General features: G+C 37.7%; 1 protein-coding gene across 2 annotated transcripts in view; it reads left to right on the top strand.

Moving 5' to 3' along the window:
- ldd (lipid droplet defective) overlaps nt 1–23,163 on the top strand; it is a 91,316-nt gene extending 68,153 nt beyond the window's left edge. The window contains exons 40-70 of one of the 2 annotated variants that reach the window (XM_076125798.1): nt 119–227; nt 629–817; nt 3,715–3,835; nt 4,283–4,473; nt 4,942–5,080; nt 5,536–5,740; nt 6,207–6,408; nt 6,978–7,172; nt 7,730–7,891; nt 8,351–8,462; nt 8,838–9,088; nt 10,546–10,688; nt 11,299–11,455; nt 12,112–12,255; nt 12,604–12,706; nt 13,013–13,161; nt 13,640–13,846; nt 14,433–14,613; nt 14,935–15,047; nt 15,704–15,851; nt 16,135–16,242; nt 16,538–16,689; nt 17,303–17,448; nt 17,857–18,014; nt 18,554–18,695; nt 19,007–19,104; nt 19,501–19,649; nt 20,045–20,227; nt 20,521–20,669; nt 21,005–21,117; nt 21,404–23,163. In XM_076125798.1, the coding sequence (XP_075981913.1) occupies nt 119–227; nt 629–817; nt 3,715–3,835; nt 4,283–4,473; nt 4,942–5,080; nt 5,536–5,740; nt 6,207–6,408; nt 6,978–7,172; nt 7,730–7,891; nt 8,351–8,462; nt 8,838–9,088; nt 10,546–10,688; nt 11,299–11,455; nt 12,112–12,255; nt 12,604–12,706; nt 13,013–13,161; nt 13,640–13,846; nt 14,433–14,613; nt 14,935–15,047; nt 15,704–15,851; nt 16,135–16,242; nt 16,538–16,689; nt 17,303–17,448; nt 17,857–18,014; nt 18,554–18,695; nt 19,007–19,104; nt 19,501–19,649; nt 20,045–20,227; nt 20,521–20,669; nt 21,005–21,117; nt 21,404–21,667 (4,883 nt within the window). In that variant the 3' untranslated portion in view covers nt 21,668–23,163. Of the gene's footprint in view, nt 1–118; nt 228–628; nt 818–3,714; nt 3,836–4,282; nt 4,474–4,941; nt 5,081–5,535; nt 5,741–6,206; nt 6,409–6,977; nt 7,173–7,729; nt 7,892–8,350; nt 8,463–8,837; nt 9,089–10,545; nt 10,689–11,295; nt 11,456–12,111; nt 12,256–12,603; nt 12,707–13,012; nt 13,162–13,639; nt 13,847–14,432; nt 14,614–14,934; nt 15,048–15,703; nt 15,852–16,134; nt 16,243–16,537; nt 16,690–17,302; nt 17,449–17,856; nt 18,015–18,553; nt 18,696–19,006; nt 19,105–19,500; nt 19,650–20,044; nt 20,228–20,520; nt 20,670–21,004; nt 21,118–21,403 lie in introns of both variants that reach the window. The other variant, XM_076125797.1, reaches the window with a different exon arrangement.
- Nucleotides 23,164–23,977: the final 814 nt, after the last annotated feature.

Here is a 23,977-nt window from a genome sequence, read left to right as displayed (position 1 = left end):
CTATTAACTTAATTACCCCATATACGCCAAGCCAGTGACCATTGACTATTTCGCTGTTTGTTAGTCTAATGCTGTCATTTATGTTCTTGAACCATAAATTAAGAGGTTGCTGTTACAGGTGTGGTGTTCCTGAACAGTGAGGAACAAGACCAAGGTCTTACCAACGTAGAGTATAAGATCAGGATGGACATCGACAACGCGCCCACTACTAAACGTCTGAAAGACTTGTAAGTAACATCATAATTATACCAAATTTCTCAACATAAAACCTGAACAGAATGAATCTAAATAAATGCATTATACTTCAAGAAATAGTTGTTAAAACAGCTTGGGGCTCGATATATATGACAACTTTAATTACAATGGGAACAACAATAGCGGGATGTACCTAATATATAAATCCCATAGTAAAAATCAGGCCTAAACCAGGCTAACTTTGTGATCAGCAACGACTGTGAATTGCCGGATTTCGTATAGTACAGTACAGTAGTTACAGTACGCGGCTATTGCCGTTTACAGTGCGATCCGAATACGACAAGTTTCCATTAAATATTTTCCTATATTTGTTGGAAATGTATCTTTAACACCATCCAATCCAAAAAGATTTAAAATCCTTCTTCTCTTCCAGCCTATGGATCCCAGGTCCAGAATCCAGTTTCATAGAGAACATGCGCTACTTCCGCGGCTTCGTGCAGATCCAGGACATCGTGGACAAGGCTATCATCCAGCTGTCTGCGGACGCCCTCAACCCTCAACAACAGCTCGACTGGGCGGTGTACACCCAGCAGACACCTTACCCGTGCTATACTAAAGATTTGTAAGTATTATACCAAACGCTAGTCACATAATTTAGGCAGTTTTTATGTTTCAAGTCTAAAATGGCGAAATCAATGTGATTGAAATTATGAGGCGCCCATAGCCAGTTGCGCTCACCGGTCGGTTAACGATCTGTGGGTTAAGCAACCCTTGGCGCGGTCATTCTATAGATGGGTGACCGCATAGTGGTATTTGAGCTGGGCGTCTCCGTGCTTTGGACGGCACGTAAAAAGTAGTTCCCGGCTGTTGTCTACTTACTCACTCGTGTGCGTTCGCGCAGCGGAATGTTGTTGAATTTAAAGATATTAATTATGCAGATATTTAGTGTATGACGTCGTATAATTGTGTATGGTAAAAAAAAAATTGTGTACGCAGCCATTGTGGAGAAATTCACCAAAAACTGATTCCGCTGGGCGAACGTTGTCCTGGCGGAACTTATTTTAATCCATAGACTTTAGAAGAAAAGAGGTGTGTCCAAAAATTAGTGTGTATTTGTGTGTAATTGTGTATGTATGAATAAAATGAGTGCATGCATAAACTTCGGAGAAATTCAAGTTTCCGCTACGCGAACGTTTGGCCATTAGCTAGTTTTCATATAAAGCGCTTACATAGAGAGCTGTAGATTTTTACATACGTTGTTTTGAATTTGTTTATATTTGTTTAAAAAACAGATTTAGAAAAAATCGTAGGGCTTAAAAGATAAAAATATAAACGTAAAATACACTTAATAGGTCTTAGTTCTTAAAGTATGCACTTTGGGGTCTAGATTTTCACGTTTATACAAACCTTGTAAGTATCTGAAACATGTTGCCAAGTATCAATGATGTTCCGTTAGTAATTAAAGAGTTAAAGGACAATTTTACCATGAATAGATCACTGTTTACAAAACAGTCAAATATCACGACGTTCTAAAGGAATTGCATGGTAAAATGTATGCCAAAAATTAGTTTATTCATTCAACTATTCACATGCAAAATTTCATGTCATTAAATTTAGTAATTAAAGAAATCAATTAAAATACTGACGAAGCATCGAAAACCTACATAACCCGACCAAGTTCGGATAGCTACAAAAAAGCGTCCATGCAATATATTTAGGTAACATCCCAAAATTTACCGTATAATACCGGTATTGAATTGGTATAGGTGATAACACAATTGTTGTTTCGATATAATTTAAAGGTCATTTATTTTTGTACACCAAATTGTTGTTCAATTGTTCTGATTTTTCAGCTCCAGAATTGACTGGAATAATTCCGGAGTTCCGATAGGTATTCACATTTTTTAAAAGTTAATATTTTGATTTAATTATATTCTTGTGAACGCACGTAATTTAACGTCTGTGGAATATTCCACAAACTGCTAGTCGAACAGGACGCGCGCGGCTTCCCGCTTGAAACGGTACTTCCATCCTTGAAGAAAAGAGAGGGCAATAATATGTAATATACTTAATAAAAAAAATTTTGTACACGGATATTTAAATAGAAAAGTACTTGTTAATTGAAGATTTGTTTTTATCGTAGATAGTTGGGTTATTATTAAAAAAATATTTTTAATTCAAGAAATGCAATTGTTTTATTTTTTCCTAACGCTTGTGTACGGAACTGTACCATATTAGTAAATACTATATTGGAAGGTTAAGAACGTCTCTTAGATATATGGCTGGGCCGCTTTTTTGTAGCTATCCGAACTTGGTCGGGTTATGTAGGTTTTCGATGCTTCGTCAGTATTTTAATTGATTTCTTTAATTACTAAATTTAATGACATGAAATTTTGCATGTGAATAGTTGAATGAATAAACTAATTTTTGGCATACATTTTACCATGCAATTCCTTTAGAACGTCGTGATATTTGACTGTTTTGTAAACAGTGATCTATTCATGGTAAAATTGTCCTTTAACTCTTTAATTACTAACGGAACATCATTGATACTTGGCAACATGTTTCAGATACTTACAAGGTTTGTATAAACGTGAAAATCTAGACCCCAAAGTGCATACTTTAAGAACTAAGACCTATTAAGTGTATTTTACGTTTATATTTTTATCTTTTAAGCCCTACGATTTTTTCTAAATCTGTTTTTTAAACAAATATAAACAAATTCAAAACAACGTATGTAAAAATCTACAGCTCTCTATGTAAGCGCTTTATATGAAAACTAGCTAATGGCCAAACGTTCGCGTAGCGGAAACTTGAATTTCTCCGAAGTTTATGCATGCACTCATTTTATTCATACATACACAATTACACACAAATACACACTAATTTTTGGACACACCTCTTTTCTTCTAAAGTCTATGGATTAAAATAAGTTCCGCCAGGACAACGTTCGCCCAGCGGAATCAGTTTTTGGTGAATTTCTCCACAATGGCTGCGTACACAATTTTTTTTTTACCATACACAATTATACGACGTCATACACTAAATATCTGCATAATTAATATCTTTAAATTCAACAACATTCCGCTGCGCGAACGCACACTACTCACTCGTTTAGCACTGTAAAATTTGAAGCACGTACATGAGACACGATATACATAGGAAGGGAGCTGTCTTGGTATAAAATATATTTTAGAGAATACTGTACATAGCTCAGCGGCAGCCTAGTAGAACATTTGATACAAAAACCTGTAAGATATAAGAGTACCTCAACCAAGGTCAAAATAATGTAATTATGGAGTAGTAGTTTATATTTTACTAGCTTTTACCCGCAATTTCGTCCGCCTTCATTTTCCCGGGGTAAAAAGTAGCCTATGTTCTTTCTCGGATATCGAAATATCTCAATTTCATGCAAATCGGTTCAGTAGTTTAGGCGTGATTGAGTAACAGAAACAGACAGAGTTACTTTCGCATTTATAATATTAGTATGGATTTATTTATAACTTGTTATTGTTGCAGCTTCCAAACATCTCTCTACGAGTCTCAGTCTTTAATAGTGGCGTTCTTCTTCGCTCTGCTGTTCACTGTCGCTTCAACAGTTAGATTTATCGTATCTGACAAGGAAACTGGAAACACCATGGCAAGTTTCTGTATTCGTTTGCTACGATAATTGAGTATTTAAGCGCTCCGATATAACAAACATGATTTTTTTGTTCAATATTGATAGTGGCAACAGGTATTCGCATTTGTAATTGTAAATATGGATGGAATAGAACCCTACGTGCGCGAATCCGACCCGCATTTGGCCGGTTCTTATTTTAAAGGTTCCTCAACACTTTATCTGAAGGAAGACTTATTCAGTAGGTAAAAAAATTATGACGATAATGATTTGTAATAATGAGCCTATAATAATAAACTATACAATTATATGCAGTAACGCACACAAGGCATATAATTGCATATAATTGCATAGGTTCTATTTTCACAGACTGAAAAATGCGTCACGGATAGTCTGTCGTCTGCGCTGCACCTGAACCGCAATAAAAACGTTGTAATTTAATTTAACTACTATTAATTTCCTCTGCAGCTAATGTCAGTGATGGGCGTGGACCTCCGCTGGCACACGCTGTCGTGGTTTATCGCGTCGTTCCTGGAGATGCTCGTCACCATGCTCTGCATCACCATCATCCTGTACGCCGGCAACATTCTACCCACCACTGACCCTAGTCTTGTGTTCGCGCTGCTCTTTATATTTGGACTCTCCGTGCTTAGTTTCTGGTAAGACCTTCAAATTTATAATTCTAGGGTTCATCACCATCACCCTAGCTTAAACTAGCTTTACTTACTGGCTTCTTAAAAAAAGATTTTAAGAAGCAAGAATTAAACAAAAAAACCATTGACACGAGGAAGAAGAAGTAGTTATTTAGGTAGGTAGACTGATGTTATATATAAGTACATTTCGAGTATGTTAGAAATAAGAATAAGAAGAAAAGTAGCAAAGGCAAGTGTCTTTGCCACTTTCTCCACCAGCTTCCAAACTTTGAGCCGAAGAAAACGAAATTATGTAAGGAAATTCAATATAATTACTTATCTAATCCAGAAATTGCGTTATCTACAGACAAATATACCACCACTATAGCGTTGTTTAGACCACCAAGGCCGTTAATTTATATAGGAAATAAAAAAATATTGTTTTTAATATTTTTTGAAAGCTTATTCCCATGTTGTAATTTTGTTTGTTCACAGCTACATGATATCAAAACTGTTCGAGTCAGCGAGTCTGGCGGCGGTGTGCGGCGCCATCACGTACCTGGTGACCTTCATGCCGTTCGTCATCATACTGTCGCTTGAAGCAGTGCTCTACAGCACACTCAAATTGTTCATTGTAAGTAAAGACAATATATTATGTCATAGCTTTTCTCTCATAAGTTTTGATCAATTTAATGCATGCATGTATACGTATTAGTGCACGTTACGTGCACGCTAATTAAGAATAAGTGGAGTTCAGTATAAAATTCTCAATATTATTGCAGACATTAATTACTATTATCTATGTTTCCTTATAATCCTTCACCTTCATCAAGCAAATAATAATTAATTATAATTACATGATTAATTAATGACAATGTAAGTCATATAATTTTGCAATAAAAAATAAGTATATCCCCATATAATAACAGTAATTAAATTGATAACTGTTTGTAAAGGTCCTAACAATTCATAATACGGGAGTTGTCTTATTTTATTTAAAACAAAAATGGTGTGTAGTTTTTTGCATGGGAAATATACCTCTCTCAAAACACCGCTGTCTAAAGATTAACCTATGAATATTGTGTGTAGTGTCTATCAATGTCATCGTCCCTGTGCTACGCGTTCTTGTACATCGCGCGGTACGAGGCGCGCGGCGCGGGCGCGGGCTGGGCGCAGCTGTGGCACGCGCCCGGCGGAGATGATGATCACATGAGCATAGGACTCGCCGCGCTCATGATGCTGATAGATGCTGCTATCTACTTCGCTATCGGATGGACTATTGACAGATATTTTGGTAAGAATTATTTATATATGTGTATTTTTTTTTTCAAAATCCATGGCTACGGTAGAAGCCCAGATCGAAAACCTTGCCCCATAATAAACTGAAATTAGAATAAAAACATAGAATTTTGATGTATGGTTTTTCAGTTTGAAAGTATTTCGGATTGATCAATACGTTCGAAAGTTCTGTAGAAAGTTTTTTGTGCCCTAAAATACTAAGTTAACGGTCTAATGCATAAACATGCCTCAACTTGAAACAATTCCTGATGTTGCTTTTATCAAGTATCATATTCGTTTTGTTACTTTAACGTGTATTGGAGCTACAAAAATACTATAAAATAGCACTTGAAATTAAATGATATTTCTACCTTTCTCAATCAGCCAACGGAATTAATAGCCTTACTATACTTACACGCACCTGTCATTAACACATCACTATTTAATTTTAACCTGATATAAGAATATTTTTTTTTTCCCAGGTATAAAAACCCTAAAAAGCAACATAACTCAGTGCACGACGACGGACGAGAAGGCCGGCGTGAGTGTAGTGAACGTGTCCAAGGTGTACCACGAGGGCACGCGCCGCGCCAAGCTGGCGCTCGACAACGTCTCCGTAGAACTGCACAAGGGACAGATCACTACCCTGCTAGGACATAACGGCGCTGGGAAGACCACGCTCATGTGAGTACATATAAATATATCATGACTTATATATTGCTACACTTATTTCAAGTCACAAATGGATCAACACCTCAAGCTGTTCCATATCGCGGTATACTTATACATTCATCAGTATTGTTACGGTGTGGACTAACTGACTACTTGCTGACTGACTTAAATAGTAGATAAGGAGCCATAGTCATGTTGATTAACTTAATAGTGAAATTAAACATTAAAACATTTACCTTCGATTTATACCCAGTTGGTTACTAGGTTTGTAGACTGCAAGGCAAATAGTAAAAGTCCTAAACGCCGCATTTTAATTTTCTCATATTGTTCTCAATAGATATGCTGAAAGCTATAGTAGTTATAGAATTTTGATTTTTTAGTTGATTACGAAGTTAGTAGACTGCAAGGCAAATGTGATAAGGTAAAAAACCCTTTCAAGAGGAGAATAAGTCCTTGAAGGCGCATCCGATGTATCTCTAATTGTTCTCAATATTCTGAAAACAACTGTAAAAAACTTTTGCTATTGTATTTCATGGTTTACCAAAGTCACAGATTACATTATCACGTTATATGTCGTGCAGCAACATCCTGACGGGCATGCTGCGTCCGTCCCGCGGGCACGTGTCGCTGCGCTCGGAGCGCGGCGCGGCGCGGCTGGGCGTGTGTCCGCAGCGCGACGTGCTGCTGGCGCCGCTGTCGGCGCGCGAGCACGTGGCGCTCTACGCGCAGCTCAAGAGCGGGCTCACGGCCCACGAGGTGCGGGACGAGGTCGACAAGTGAGTCAGATACTTTGTGTCTCTTGTTTGTATGTTTGTAAAAGTCCCTGCGACACAAGAGAAGTTCTTAGGGCGGGAGTTGTCTTTAAAAAAAAAAGTAAGCTAAAATATTTTTCACTTTAGCTCTTACGAATTGGGATGTTGAACTAGAAATTTATCCCACGTAACTGAGATGAAGTCTATGAGTCTAATTTCTACTCTTCTTATTTGTATTTAATTTATAAGTCTTTAATATTGTTAGTAGGGTATCTGTTTCTCGCATAGAACAGTTTCTATCGGGAAAAACAATATTCTGACGATTTCATTCTCAATTTACCAGTATAGTAGAATCAACGTTTTTTTATTAGACTTGGGAAGAAGAACCTAGAGAACGTCTGTTGTTGTAAGAATGGAGGAAAATTACGAAAGAAACTTTGTAGACATATTATTTATAGTAAAGATAACGAGACTTGAGTCCTTAATCATTTCTTTTATCACTCACTCCACAGCAAAAATACTTGTTCCTATTTTTTGACATACCTTTATTCTTGACTAAATATATGCAATGGTTTTCTCAGAATGCTTCAAGTCCTCTCCCTAGGCAGTGTGAGCTCGGAGCCAGTGGGTCGTCTGTCCGGCGGGACCAGGCGGCGTCTGTGCGTGGCGCTGGCCTTCATCGGCAGACCGCACCTCGTGTCGCTTGATGAACCTACTGCTGGAGTAGACCCGGCTGCGAGAAGGTATACCTTTGTCTTTTACATGTGTTATTTATTTATTTAAGTAGAGTGTCTACTGCCTAGTATAGACGCGAAACAACAAATGAATAGCTATGAATTCAGAGGTTGTAAATGCAAAAATGTTCTGATAGTGATGATCGCCATGCAAATAAAGTCAGTTCCAAAAGTAGCTTATCCTATATACTGAAGTGTGCACATTATTCCATGAAAAAAACATTTGCCATTGATTGAAATGTTTAATTCTAACTCATTCTGCCTGATTTTGATCAGTTATTTATTAAAGTTACGTAACACAGAGGTTTTGAAAATATGAAGTTGTTTAGCTACTTTTGCAGCTGACTGTACCATTGCACAAAGTAACGTAGGTTTGATTGCTACTACAATAATTTAAAATTTATCATACTGTTTTGACATATTAAATAATGTAAATGTTAAGTATTTAAGCGTTATTTATTCTCGTAGGGACATCTGGTCAATGATAGTGAAACTGAAGGAAGACAGAACGATTCTAATGACGACACATCATCTTGACGAAGCTGAACTACTCAGCGATCAGATTGTAATCATGCACAAGGTAGGTTCAAATACCTTTGATCTATTTATATTGTTCAGAGCTTGGTTTTCTCAAAGTAACTCCTATCAAAATATTTATTTTCTGAAGGTTATTTTGAAAATCGTTAATTTAACCCGACAACTAGCCTTCTTGCCAATTTAGCTCCTATTTGTTCTGACTCATATTAAAATAATTGATTGAATCATTTATTAGAAAAATATTATGCATGGTTATACACAAAGGCACCAGTATAAACCACCAAAAGGTTTGTCGTGGTGCTTTTAATATGATTTCAAAATAAGTCTTGTTCAATTATGCGCTCACAAGCAAGTCGATCATTCGATTAAAACCAGTTTAATCTTTTTTCATCTTCACCAACCATTTTCTCAAATCTAGGGTCAAATCCACACATCAGGCTCACCAATCGAGATCAAACGTACCTTAGGCAACGGGTACAAGCTGACCGTCATGTACCCCGAGATACCAGACCCTGAGGAGACGCTCGAAGACATGAGCCAGGAGGAGAAGACGAAACAGCTGGTTACGGTGGTCAGAGATGTCGTGAAGAACGCTAATGTTATTGATGTTAATGGACTTGAGGTGGAGATTGGACTGCCGTTCTTTGATGCCAATGGATTGAATAATAAGTAAGTAGTAGTGCATAGATTCTTCACAATAGGTATCGGTACTAATATTATAAAATTGTAGGGTTTGTTTGTTTTGTTGAACGCGCTAATCTTAGAAACTACTGATGTAAATTGAAAAAATATTTTACTGTTAGATAGCCTATTTATTGGAGAAGGTATAGGCTATGTAATTACTCTACGACCATTAAGAGCGGAGAATCAACGAAAAATGTTACAAAATGATGACCCATTCTCTCTTAAATGTGACGTAAGCGAAGTTGCGCGGGTCAGCTAGTCCTGAATAACCCTGAAAGTTAGAGTTAAATTAATCCATTGTTATCCTACTGCTAGGTACGGGTCTCCTCTTGCAATGAGAGGGGGGTTAAGCTTTGATTCTGAGATCACACTGGCTATGTGTGGGTTGGGGGAGACTTCCCGTTTGTATATTGCTTAGTTTTCATCGGTCGCCCATTTTTGTAGTAATATACCACTATTTCATGATACAGTGTAAAGTAGAAACATCATTCAATTGAAAGTGATACCAGGCCCCCGTCACTCAGCCGTACCTACAGCGATAAGTGCCTACAAATTCGCGTGGCGTCGGCGCCACTCCGAGAGTCGAGTGTCGACGCTCACGCGTAGAGCTCGTGCGTGCGTTTATTAGAAGTTTTATGAGTAATATTATTATAAAAACGTTTAAAATAGAATGGCAGGTTTAAAGCATTGCACATTTAATGGATGTTTGTCGAAAAAGAAGGACGAGGGATTGTCATTTTTTTCATTACCTACAGATGAGGAAAGCTAAGTTCAAATTCATTTAAAAACTATAAAACTTTACAGTACCTACCTACCACAAAATAATAGTACTAACTATAATTAGTTACTTTGTTGATACTAACAATAATATGAACTCATGTCTGAATTATTAAGGAATTTGATACTTTATAATTACGAGAGCAACTTGCAAATGTGACTTTTTGTTTATGGAGATATTTCAACGATTTTGGTATCAAATGAAAGGTCTAAGACTAAAACTATTTTATCCGTTTGAATGATATGAATCGGTTCACAGGTTTAGGACATATGAAGAATATAAAATAGTAAAAATGTAAACAAACCAAAACAGGTAGCAACGATGCGGCGAGCCGACAACCCTAGCGTCATAGGTAACGCGTTACTCTACGCCAGACAGTGACAGAGTTACGGATTAAAAGAGAGCGGGAATACTTAGGTGAATATGTCGTTAGGTACGGAGCGCTTATACGAGCTGAATTAGACTTTATTGCTTAGCAGCAAGAGTCGTTATTTCTATAAATTGTTACGGGAAGTGCGTGTTCTGTACTTTAGTACTTATTATTCTGTGGTGATACTCAGAAGCTCTCGCTATAATACACGTTCCAAATTACACAGACAATATAATACTTAAGAGTTTCTTAAAGTTGAGTAAATCGCCATCAAGTTTCATTGTAACTCCACAGCTTCTACCAGCTCTGCTCAGTGCTAGAAGCGACACAGTCAGCTCTCGGGTTCAAGAGCTACACCATGGACTGCAGCAGCCTCGAGCAGGTGTTCTTCAACGTGTGCCAGCAAGCTGATACACCCATCAATGCTATTGAATATGGTAAGGTCTCATTTACAACTTACCTCCAGAATATTTTTTGACTGAATTTTGAATTCTAAATTCATTTTAATTTACGTAACTAATCTATACTAATCTATACTAATATTATAAAGCTGAAGAGTTTGTTTGTTTGTTTGTTTGTTTGTTTGAACGCGCTAATCTCAGGAACTACTGGTCCGATTTGAAAAATTCTTTCAGTGTTAGATAGTCCATTTATCGAGGAAGGTTATAGGCTATATATCATCACGCTACTACCAATAGGAGCAGAGTACGGGTGAAAAATGTTACAAAAACGGGGAAAATTTTGACCCATTCTCTCTTATGTGACGCAAGCGAAGTTGCGCGGGTCAGCTAGTTTATTATTAAGCAAAAATTAAACCATTTGTGGTCGGTGTTTGCTATAGCAATTTATATAAACTATAGGCATTCTTCTCGAATAGAGTATTGTTAAAAAAAATGATGTATAGCAAGGAATGATTCAACATGGGTTTTAATCAATTCGTTCGCAAAAGATTACAGTTTTTGTTCAGACGCGTTACTGCAAAACTACAAGATATGATATGGAACATAACTTTTCTTCCCTTAAACCTTTAATATATTGTCACAGCAGTCTCGGAGTCTCCATCTAAGAGCACATCGAGCTCCAGCATCAGGACGGACCGCGCGCCGCAGCAGTTAGTACCGCCTGAGGGTCCACTGCGCGGGACCGCCGCACAACAGTTCCGGGCGCTCATGTACGCGCGCTACCTGCATCACATACGAAACAAGTACGTACATTATAATACTACATTACATTAAAAAAGGATTGGAGCCTGTTTGGCACAGTTCACCGCGTTGATCAATAATGATATCTGATAGTTAACATCCTATCAGCATTGCCAGAAATCGTGTTGCAAGTAGGCAAGTAAAACGTACACGCGTTTCCAACATCACCTGATGCGACGTCATGTTATGTGATCTAGTGCTACGTTTAATACTCGCCGCAACAACCGTAGCGCCGCGTGTGGTGGGTTCGAATCCTACCTGGGACAAATCTTTGTGTGATGAGCACGAGTATTTGTTCTGAGTCTGGTTGTCAAATTATCTAGGTAAGTATATATTTAGAAGTATATAAGTATGTATATCAGTTATTTAATTACCATAGTACAAGCTCTGCTTAGTTTGGAATTAAATGACCGTGTGTGAGTTGTCCAATAATATTTATTTATTGCATACTTTTAAATGAGGTGAACAAATACGATCTCCCAAACCATTATTTCTCGAGTTTTACGAGAAAATTTCCAAGGGGATTGAAGCATAATATAAATGTTTTTGGTTGATTTATGTATGTGATATAGAAATTAATGACGGCTTGTACCTCCTAATAAATAAATTATTATTACACATGACCATTCTTATATGGACTTGTAATGTATCGACCCAGATGGCTACTCTTCATGCTGATCATCCTACCGTCGTTGTTCGTGACCATCGCTATGGGCTTCTCCATGCTTCGACCGCCGGCAGACAACGAGATCTCACTCAAACTCGACAAGGACCTTTATATTAACACAACAGATTTCATTGTGTGAGTACCTTTTTTATGAGATAGCAATTTTTTACTTACTTATTATGTGGATCTTGGAAATCGGTAGATAGCAGGAAACAAGTTTTTTCACAGGTTACATGACTAGTGCCCGGTTTCTGAGGTAGGTACATTTAGCGGTAGTTTATCTATTCAATAGTGTTAAAACTCATATAAAAAAACGCTGTTGAATAAATAAACTACCGCTAAATGTACTTACCTCAGAAACCGGGGTAAGCCATCGTTTGCCTTTAAAATGGTCAATAATGTATTAAAGCTGGGCCCCAATTTCGGTTATTCTTAAAGTCATCTAAAGGCTTTTCACATTTTATTTCACTTATTTGATTGCAGACCTCAACCTTCAATGTACAGTTCAGACGTCGACCCTTCGCTAGCTCAACGTGTTATGTCATATCTGATGGACGACAGACATACTAGAAATTGGACCACTGCGGTACGTACAACCTTAAATTTGCTATAAAAGAAACACATGGTGATGAGCTATTTGGAAACTAAATAAATATGACTTCCACTGTGGTGGGAGTGATTGGAGTGTGCAACTGCTGATCACGAAGTCTGGCATTCGGTTCCCGGGTCGGGCAAAACGCAATTGGATTTTATTTTCCTTGAAATTCTTTTAATTGTTGTATGAATTTTGGTGCCATTCCCGATACATCGGAATAGTATCGCCCCGAGTAACATGGGACCAACGCTCGAGTCAGAATAGGGCAAAACTTTATCAACGACATTTGTTTTATAGGAGTCTCCAGTGTGTGAGTGCGCGGCACGTCGTCAAGTCTGCGACATACAAGATCATCACACGGCGTTGCCCGACATGATGGTGCTGCCTGATGTGGACACACTCAACAAGTGGCTCGTCGATACACAAGAGATTTATATTGAGAAACGGTAAGACCCCAAAAACTCCTTCTTATTACTCCAAATAATATTTGTATCTTAGTAATAAATTACTAAAACCATTCGTTTAAATGCGAAACCAATCCTTGCCCAGGACTTTAGACGATTAAATTACTCACAATTACGTCAAATAGATTCAAGGAATCAGTTAAAATAGCCAAGTAACCTTTCAGTTGTTTCAGAGTAAACTTAACTTTAGAGAACGTTATCTAGATACAGCAAATTGTTATTGCTTGCTTATTGTTAAAAATACCATCTAAATGAATATAAAAAATGTACCTAATCTTATTTTTTGTTGAATTAATTATGAACCGAGGGGATAAGTGTTTGCCGAAAAAATCAAATCTAAGCGCAAATTAATACGACAAATATTTGTAGTACCTACTCTTTAACTAAGTATTGAAAAGTCGTCTCATAACCCAATTTGTTATTCCTTTTAATTATCATATTTTAACTGCTTATCTCCCAGATACGGAGGCTACTCATCCTCTCTGAAACACAACACGACCCGCCTTGTCGCGTGGTACAACAACAAAGGCCACCACGCGATGGTCTCCCACCTCAACGCTCTGAACAGCGCCGTACTACGAGCTGTCGTGAACATACCGCGCGCTAACATCACTACCTACACACACCCGCTCAAGATCTCTAAGGAACAGATCAGCAAGGCTACTGTGTGAGTATACGTAATGTTATCATTGTCATTATTATCGTTCTCATAATCGTCGTTGTTATCATCATAATCATCACTGTTACCATCACTGTCATCATCATCATCAATATGATCAACATCACTATCATCATCATCATCACTGTCATAATTATTATCACTGTCATCATCATCATCAATATGATCAACATCACTATCATCATCATCATCACTGTCATAATTATTATCACTGTCATCATCATCATCATCACAGTCATCACCGTCATCATCATCACATCATCATTATCATCACTGTCGTCATTATCATCACTGTCATCATCGTCATCATCACTCTCATCATCACTGTCATCATCATCATCGTTACCACCATCATCACCATAATTATTATCATAGTCATCACCCTTATCATCATCATAATTATCACAATGACCGTCATCATCACCATAATTATTATCATCATCGTCATCACCATACTTATAATTGTCACCACTATCATCATCATCGTCATCACCATACTTATAATTGTCACCACTATCATCATCATCGTCATCATTTGATGCTGAGTTTCTAAAGCTAAATTTTTCATCACCAGCTACCAGCACATAGCAGACGCGGGTATCTCAGGTCTGGTGCTCGTCGCGTACGCACTGATCAGCGCCGGTGCTGCCATCTACCTGGTGTCTTCACGCAGGAGTCAGGAGAAGCGTCTGCAGCTGCTGTGTGGAGTCACGCCGATGCTGTACTGGACCACTGCGCTTGTGTGGGATATGATGGTGAGGGAACACACTTGTTTGTAACTTCTTCATTGATGACGCCTTTGCAGCAGTGGTTAAGATGGTCACCTTGCGTCAGGAACGCACGTGTAGTGGGTTCGAAACCCAGCCACCACAAAAAAATGTGTTCTGATATACTTAGGTAAGTATGTTATATGTATCAGTTGACTGATTACAGTAGAAGCCTTGCTTAGTTTGGAATCACATGACCATGTGTGTTTTACTGAGATATTTTCCTAATATAAATATTTTTTTTTGTATAAGTAATAGAGGTTACTAAAAACATTTTTTATACACTTTTATGTCTATTTGCTTCTATAGATAATGGCAATCAACATGGGTATAACGGCAGCAGTGATGTCTGCTTTCGGTTTCCCAGTATTCGTCGCGAGAAATAACCTACCAGCTATATGTATACTGTTCCTCTTGTATGGGTGAGTATGAGACCTAAACCATAATTGATATTTTTATTGTTAGCAAAGAAAACGCTGATATAATTAACGATTCGTAACTAATCTAAATTTGGAAAGATCTAAGTAACATAATTGGTCTAGAAAATCGTTACACGAGCTTCATATTTGTACAAAAAATGCTAAACATAATAATTTTCATTAAGATCGTTTCTGCACTCAAAAGCTAATTCTTATTGTCAGTTGTGACCTGTTACGAAATGTTGTAAATACCATTGTCATCATCGTACACACAACTTTCATTCAGAAAAAAGAGAACAGAATGAAAAACAAAAAAAAATTAAATATTGTATTCTGCTTGATCGCGGCATTTTTACTTAAGATCAAGTAAACCAACATAATCTATATCTACATAATATAATATTATAAAGCTGAAGAGTTTGTTTGCTTGCTTGTTTGTTTGTTTGAACGCGCTAATCTCAGGAACTACTGGTCCGATTTGAAAAATTATTTCAGTGTTAGATAGTCTATTCATCGAGAAAGGCTATATAGGCTACATACGGTATCAACACGAATGTTACAAAAACGGGGAAAATGTTGACACATTCTCTCTTATGTGACGCAAGCGAAGTTGCGCGGGTCAGCTAGTAGTCTATAGTCCTTGTTGTTGTTTGTGTCAGGTACGCGTGTGGATGTATGGTGCACGTGGCAGAGAAGTTGTTCAGCGAGGCGAGCATGGCCAACATGGTGCTGTTCTGTGGCAACGCCTTCCTCGGACTCTCCTTCATCGCCATACTGCTCATCTTTGACATCATCTCCGAGTCTGAGGTATGTTACACATCAGGTAATTTTTTTTATTCCTTTCAAAATAAGTTGTTTTAGTAACAAAATTCTGTGATACAACATTTTCGTTTTAGTATGTCTGTTTTTCAGTAGTAAATATATTATAAAATGAACGTTGACATAAAAATATCTGTGGAATCTTAATAATTCTTATCTCCTGACTAAAATAGTTTATTTGTATCATAGCAACATATCGAAATCCTTTGCAAACGTTTTACTTATAGGTGAACTTAATTTGTTGGTATATTCATTATTATTGCATTTCCAGGCAACGGACAACGCTCGCTACATCCTACACAAGATCTTCATGTTATCACCGCAGTTCGCGCTCGGAGATGGACTGCTAGAAATCGCCAAGAACACCATACAGGCACAGGTGCGTTACCAGATTATACCTACTTACAATCACGAGAGATAAAGGAAAACTTTAACTGCACATTTGGCGCAGTGGTAAAATTGCTCATCGCGCCGCATATGTTTCGAATCCCACCCAGATAAAAATATACACTTCGCGTCAAAAAAAACGGAACACCTTTTTTATTGATCTACCTTAGATATTCCCCTGGCTTTCGATCTTTCATCATTCATCTGCAATTGAAGATAACCCTAAACTGTACCTTGTTCTCATCTCTCTCAGATCTCAGTTAAAAGTTATTGTTATTTTATATCAGGTGCTGGGTCGTTTCGGCATGGACACGTACAAGGACCCGCTGGCCAGCAGCCTGGTGGTGCTGCACTACTCGTACCTCGCTGTCGTCGGCACCGCCCTACTGTTGTTCAACCTTGCGCTGGAGTACGACTGCTTCCAGGCACTCATCAACAGGTAACTTCACTCTAAATAATCGTTGCTATACGAAAAAAGTGTTAGGTATGTAATACCTGTAATTATTATACCACATTTATTGGAAGAGTCTTGTCCCCAGATTCTGAATACATTTAGCGGTAGTTTATCTCTTCAATAGCATTTAAACTCATATAAAAAACGCAATTGAATAGATAAACTACCGCTAAATGTACCTACTCAGAAACCGGGGGTAAGTAAAGTAAGGCCCGGTTACAGCTCTGGATAACTATCAGATAGCTTAATGGATAAAATTTTGATGGTTATTTTCATACATATGTATTCTTACACTTTATATAAATAGTATATCTGGCTATTATTCTTAAATCGGTCTTCAACATCCCATTAATCGAGTAAACTAATCCAGGGTCTTGAGAATTCTAAATTGAAGACTAGTCTTCATCAAAGATTGTTCGATTGAACATCGGATCGAATCATTGGCAATTCAGTGCAAAAATCTGCTGACCCAGTGAATACCCACCCGCCTGTCATTTCAGCCTCATTTTGAAGAATAAAAAACCACGACACTACAATGACAACTGATTTGCACCATTATTTAATGTTATTTTTACTATGACATTGTTTGCATTGTCAGGTTCCGTTCAGAACACATCCCACCCCCATCTCCTGGTGAGCTGGAGCCACTGGAAGTGAGTGAGGAACGCAAGCGCGTGCACGCCGCCAGACTACACGCAGGACACGCGCCGCTCAGAGTTAATACCATCGGGAATATTAACAGAGGTACGTACCCTTACGTTCTCACTTCTGTTATTACCTAAGATGTAGGCGGGGGTATGTAAAATACACGCACGTTTGCCCTATGTAACAGAGGGCTAACCTCATAATACACCAAGAATACTTATTTTCTTCACTAAGTTGAATTCAGCAGTCTAGATTACTACTCAAGACTAACATATCTCAACGTTTTATTCTACTTCCGTGGTGCGCTTTCTTGTCACTGTTGTCTACCGACGAATGATTAGAAAAATTATTATTAAAATCTGATTAGAGTCCCTGTCTACAGTATTTTGCCAGAAATACAATCTTTCAATATTTTTGTATGTCAAACGCTCGTTAGTCGAGAATAACTACGGACTGTAAAAAATTAAATCAAATAAAACAGTTATTCTAAACAACTATATTCTCCAGGGTTCGTGCACACGGAAGGTTCAAAGAACTCGATGCAGCGCGTGGTGGTCCCGCTGAGTGACGCGGCGCAGTGCGTGTCTCTGAGCAAGGTGTACCGCGCCGTGAGGGGGAAGCGACTGGCGCTTAGGAACCTCACGCTAGGAATACCGCCACGACAGGTAACATAACTCAACACAAACCAATGAACAGACAAACAAACAGACACACAATGTACCACATTCTCCTAAATCAAATGAGAATACCCACAAAACAATTACATGCCTGTGTTACAATATTTAAAAGCGAAATTATTTTTTGCTCGACTTAAATAAAAGGAGTATTTAGGTCTTCAATTTGACTCTATTATTTTATAGTAAAAGTCACCTCGAATTCTCCGTCATCCTGTTTTACAAATCTGAACAACAATTAGTAGAGTTTGCTTACTTTGCATCCAGAGACTTGGGAAAGGGAAAGGTTTTCTTGAAATAAAAAAAAAACCTTAATTTAAAACACTGTCCCCTGGAGTGACAACTGGGAATATAAATATGTTGGAAGAAAATTCCCAGCTGTCACCCTGGGGTGACAGCATAGAGGGGACAACTGGAAATATACCGTCTGTATAAAGACAATGATTTTATTGAATTATGTATACTTCCATAAATGATCACTAAATCTACCCCACACCTGTATTCATATTGACATTGTTTTTATTGAACAGTGTACAGCTCTCCTGGGTCAGAACGGCGCGGGCAAGTCGACCACGTTCGCCATGTTGACAGGCGAAGTGCGGCCCTCGTCCGGACAACTGTACCTCAACAACAAACTTGTTAACTCCACACAACTATGTACTGGACTTATTAGTAAGTATAAGTATTCTTGCAACTGACTTTATTTAAACCTGAAACCCATCTGTCTAAGCTGACAGATGTGGGTCACCGACTGTGGGCCACATTTCATCACCACAATCATTTGCCACTAATGCACTATTTTTTTGAAATTTTTTATTATATTTCGTCATATTATATGTTTTCATTGTTTGTATATTTGACACAATTCATTCTAAGTATGAAATGTATTTTTTTTTACTCAACTACATAAGGCAAAAAGAGTCAAGGGTTTCAAGCATAAAACCCTCAACTAAATGTAATTCATAACTTGGTGTTCTTCGCAGGTTACTGTCCTCAAAGTGACGCCATAGACCCGCTGTTAACAGTGACTGAGACGTTGAGATTCTACTGCCGGCTCAGAGGCATCAGTGATCACGAACAGGTACAGGAGTATACACTACGTAAAAGAAATAAAGAATAGATATACCCAGGAATAGAATTGGAGATCTTGAGATCAGCAAATATGCACTATCGTTCAGACCACACAGGCAATCAAGTACTAATATTTCCGTGTAAAAAATACATGTTTTACTAACCATTCATAAATAGATATTGGTATCGGTTGACCGTTTACATATAATATCACGTTATAAAAGTATAATATCACGCCTGTTATACCCTATAAGTATAGTGTAGACAGAGGAGTACGAAATACACTCATGTTTCGCCATTAATGTTAATCCCATAAAATTGGGACGAGTTTATTGCCATTTACCGGCTACGTTACTCAATTTGGACTACTGTTGAGAATAATCTAATTGTTGTTATATTGTATCAGGTGGTAAAACGTACGATAGACATGTTCGAGCTGGGCCGATACTCGTCCGTGAGGAGCGGCGCGCTCAGTGGAGGCAACAAACGTAAGCTGTGTGCCGCCATCGCGTTCATGGCTAGAACACCACTAGTATTGCTTGATGAACCTACCAGGTAAGGCATTATATTTAAATAATTAATTATTACTGTTTTTTATGGCAGATAATTTTGTTTCTCTTGAAATTATTGACAAGGTGAAATAAGGAAACCAAAAATTTACTTAAATCAGTTATCAACTAGTAATATAAGCTGATTTTAGATCCATGCCCTGCTATATATTCTTTATTCGATAGAGATCATTACGTAGACGTGATAGTATCATATATAAATTTTGTGATAAATTCATGATTACTATAAATTTACATTTTTACAGTTTTTGAGGGTGGAATATGAAAATTTTGCTAGAGTAGTGGACTCGATTTTGCAATATTTTGATTTGTGACTTTTTTGTTATAAGTTGAAGAAGTTGTGTACTTTTAATTGTAATAATAATTGCTTTTTCCTTTTAGCGGCATGGACCCAGTATCTCGCGGGTGCGTGTCGCGCGGCGTGATGGCGGCGCGTGCGGGCGCGCGCGGCGTGCTGCTGTCCACGCACGCGCTCGACGACGCGCGCCGCCTGGCCGCGCGCGTGGCGCTGCTGCGGGCCGGCCAGCTCGTCGCGCTCAACACGCTAGATCACTGCCTCTCCAGGTAATATTTATTTACATTTTTGCTCTTGTGTCGCGAGGCCATTTTACAAACATAGGCACTAATAAAAGACACAACTTATAATTAGACCCAAAACAAGTATTTATGGATCGCACAAATATTTGTTTCATGTAGGAATCGTACCCACGACCTCTCGACTTCTGCTCTAGTAGTGGCGAGGCAACCACCTTTACCACTCCGCCAAATCAAACCTACTCCTTCTAGCTGTACTTTTTTCATATCTACCAATATTTTACTTTAAAATGATTAATAATAGTGTGTTACTATACCCGCAGGTTCGGTGGCGGCTACATAGTGCAGTGCCGCGTGTCCCGCGTGCCTGCGCGCGCCGCGTGGCGCCGCCTGCAGGCGCGGGCCCCGCACGCCGCGCTGCGCGTGCTGCACCAACACACGCTACATGCGCTCATACCTACACACGCTACTGGTAACTACAATACTATGAATACTACAATTTTATCAAGGCTATCAACCTAACCTTAAAAAGATCGAAATATGCAAACTCAAAACAAAATGGTTGCCCATATTATACAAAAACTAAATGTAATTCAATCAATAAATTCTACAATAATATAAGTTTTAGATAAATAATATTAAAGAAATTCTTGCTTATTTACCTACCCGGTTTCCATTAATTTCTCCTGTGTCATAGGTACCATTAGGGTATTTATGTAATACATAGTACAAGGCTTTATGTACCCGTTATGTATAATTTGTTTTCCACATAGAATTCAATCATTGCCTCCCTTTTATGTGTTTCAGTGAACAACAAAGAAGTGACAACGCGTCTGAGCGACATCTTCCGTCTGATGGCGGAACTTCAAGCCACCTGTGATATTGAAGACTACACCGTTAACCAGAGCTCTCTAGAACAGGTAAAATAATAATTACAGGCATTCACGACTAAGTAATTGCTCCTACCGAATTAAAATAAAAGGAAACTGAATCCTCCATACTATTTTTAGGGTATTCTGAAACGATATTTGTATATTTAGGGGTACAGTTAAGACTACACTCATACACTTACTGCTGATTATCCGAAACAAAACTTGTCTTTCACATAAATTAACTTAACTTTAATTAGGCATTTAATGCCTACTATTTCTATGAGGGTAGACCGACTAAAGAATAACTAACTTCTAATTTATCACCACATTACAGATGTTCCTAAGTTTCACGGACAACGCGAGCGAAATGACAGACACGGACATCGAACCTCTGCCCACACTCGAGAAGATTCCTCCTTCAATCCCGGACATTCCTGCCCACCCGGATATACCTATACACCCGGATATACCTTCCCACCCGGATATCCCCATTCACTCAGATATACCTGCTTATCCGGATATATCTACAGTTCCGGATAATCCGGATATACCGGATATAAGCCGGCACGACGACGTAGACACCGTCACTGCACTATAACCAGTATTTAAAGTATGGCTAGTTTAATATAATATGACATATTTGTGACTTAAGTTCCTAGAGTAAATAATAATGTAAATTTAATCAATTACTGGCCCACTACTGGGCAAAGATCTCCTCCTGGTTTAAGGGAGGCTGTAGACTTCATGGCCATGCCGCTGGCTAAGTGCTTGGGACTTTATATTCTATCAAGATATGAGTAGGAAGATGTAATTTGTGCCAGGGAAAAGTAGAGCGTCGTGTAGACGTGTAGTAAGACAAAGTTAGGCTATATTTGTAACAAGTTTAAATAGACATGCGAAGCCTAAAACGCTAAATTTATCAGACCGATTTATAATGTAATGTTAGACGAGAGTCGTGCAGTTTACTTTCATTTTGCTTGGTGTTTCAGCACTATAGTTGGTCCACTTCAAACGTGCGAATAACGTCATGCCATATTATCGGGCTCTCTCGCTCACACTTACACACAGTTCCTGTCCTGTCATTCTTTAAATTATGACATCGTTCGCACGTTTGTAATGGCCAGACTATAGTTACACTGGCCGACGCGAAAGTTTAAGTTATGGGAACTAAATTGTTTTATCGTAATTGTAAATAAATGCACAAAATATTAATAATTGTATACCAGAAGGCTTTAGCCAATGATTTTAAAAATGTCACTTTTAAGACTTAGTAAAGTATGCGCTATATAACTTTATGTGCCTGAATATAGCTGCAAGCCACTGCGAGGAAAAACAACGCACAACCGGTTCACCCGTATTTGCCGCGACAGAAGACTGCGACTGTTACTTATGTTAAGGTAACGGCCACTGTCTCCTATCTCTGTCGCGTCGCCAAACGCCGCAGTTTAAAGTGTGGCTATATTCAGGCACGTAAAGTTTAATAGCATATATCATTTGTATCAGATCTATAAACACCATGTCACAAATAGGGTTTAAAACATGGTATTGTAAGATTTATGCCACGAATTTATTTTATTTAATAGAAAATAAGTGAAACCTGCGGGGCAGGACTATACCAGTACAGTCAGCACAATAAAACTATGTTTAAGGTTTGTGTTTAAAATTGACATTTATGACATGCAATTGTAGTATTTAAGTTATGTTATTTTGATTTATTGTGCTTACTGTACTATTACGTGTACAGACAGCAAACATTCTTTAAATGTTGAAATTTAACTTTTTTCGTTGTTTCTCGTGACTGTAAAACTTTATTTACTTGATACTAAATGTGCTTATCTTATTACTTAAGATTTTAACACTAAATTACTATTTATTTTCATAATCTATGAAATCTTTTGATTTGTATAGTTTTCAAATAATTGAACTTTTTGACGGTTTGCTCAATTGACTTAAGACTAAAACCACATTTTCTTTAAAATGAATAGCAGTATTTATGTTGCTGTCGGTACATGGTGTTCTAAGAAATATAACAAATATGCAATCTCTGTGATATTTAATATTTTTCTAGATATAAATAAAGGATGGTTTTTTGGATGTGTCTCTTTTATTTACGACAGATCACCTACAAATATAATGCCATCAAAAACATTCTGTAAAAACCTCAAGTCTCGCCGTAAAAAGTTGTGAGATCTATATAATACCAAGTCGATTAATCTATTTAGTCTCTACTTAAAGGACCTTCTGTCTTAAGTTATTACGTATGTTATTATCATGCCAATTTAAAAAAAATACCTTTAAAACAAATAGACCGACCTGGCCATCGCATGATTTGATTATTAGTATGTATCACACTACACAGCACGACAAGAAGTTAATGCTCCTGAAATGTTGTAATGAAAAGAAATAATGGCGAATTTGTGTTTTCTTGCGATGACCAAGTCGATCTATTTGTTTTAAAGGTATTTTTTTTAAATTGGCATGATAATAACATACGTAATAACTTAAGACAGAAGGTCCTTTAAGTAGAGACTAAATAGATTAATCGACTTGGTATTATATAGATCTCACAACTTTTTACGGCGAGACTTGAGGTTTTTACAGAATGTTTTTGATGGCATCTCACTTCTTTTTGTAGAGCGAACATAAGTCCAATTTGTATGGAAAGACGTTTTTTTTTCATAATTCAACATATTTTCTTAAGGGAATTTTGTTCAGTTTCATGGGCTAAAAACCCTTATCCACCCTTTACCCCCTCTCGTTATGCCTCATATAGTAGGTACCTATTTACACCTATTTATTTTATTTTCTACAGTAATAATAATTCATTAACTGCAAATGTAACCTTGTAATCTTATACATTTATATGGGATTACAAAGTTATTGTTGCAGTTGGTGTATTTAGAAAACT

The sequence above is a fragment of the Anticarsia gemmatalis genome, chromosome 18, assembly GCF_050436995.1.
Source record: "Anticarsia gemmatalis isolate Benzon Research Colony breed Stoneville strain chromosome 18, ilAntGemm2 primary, whole genome shotgun sequence".
Taxonomy (NCBI): domain Eukaryota; kingdom Metazoa; phylum Arthropoda; class Insecta; order Lepidoptera; family Erebidae; genus Anticarsia; species Anticarsia gemmatalis.
This window is presented reverse-complemented; position numbering and strand designations above follow the sequence as displayed.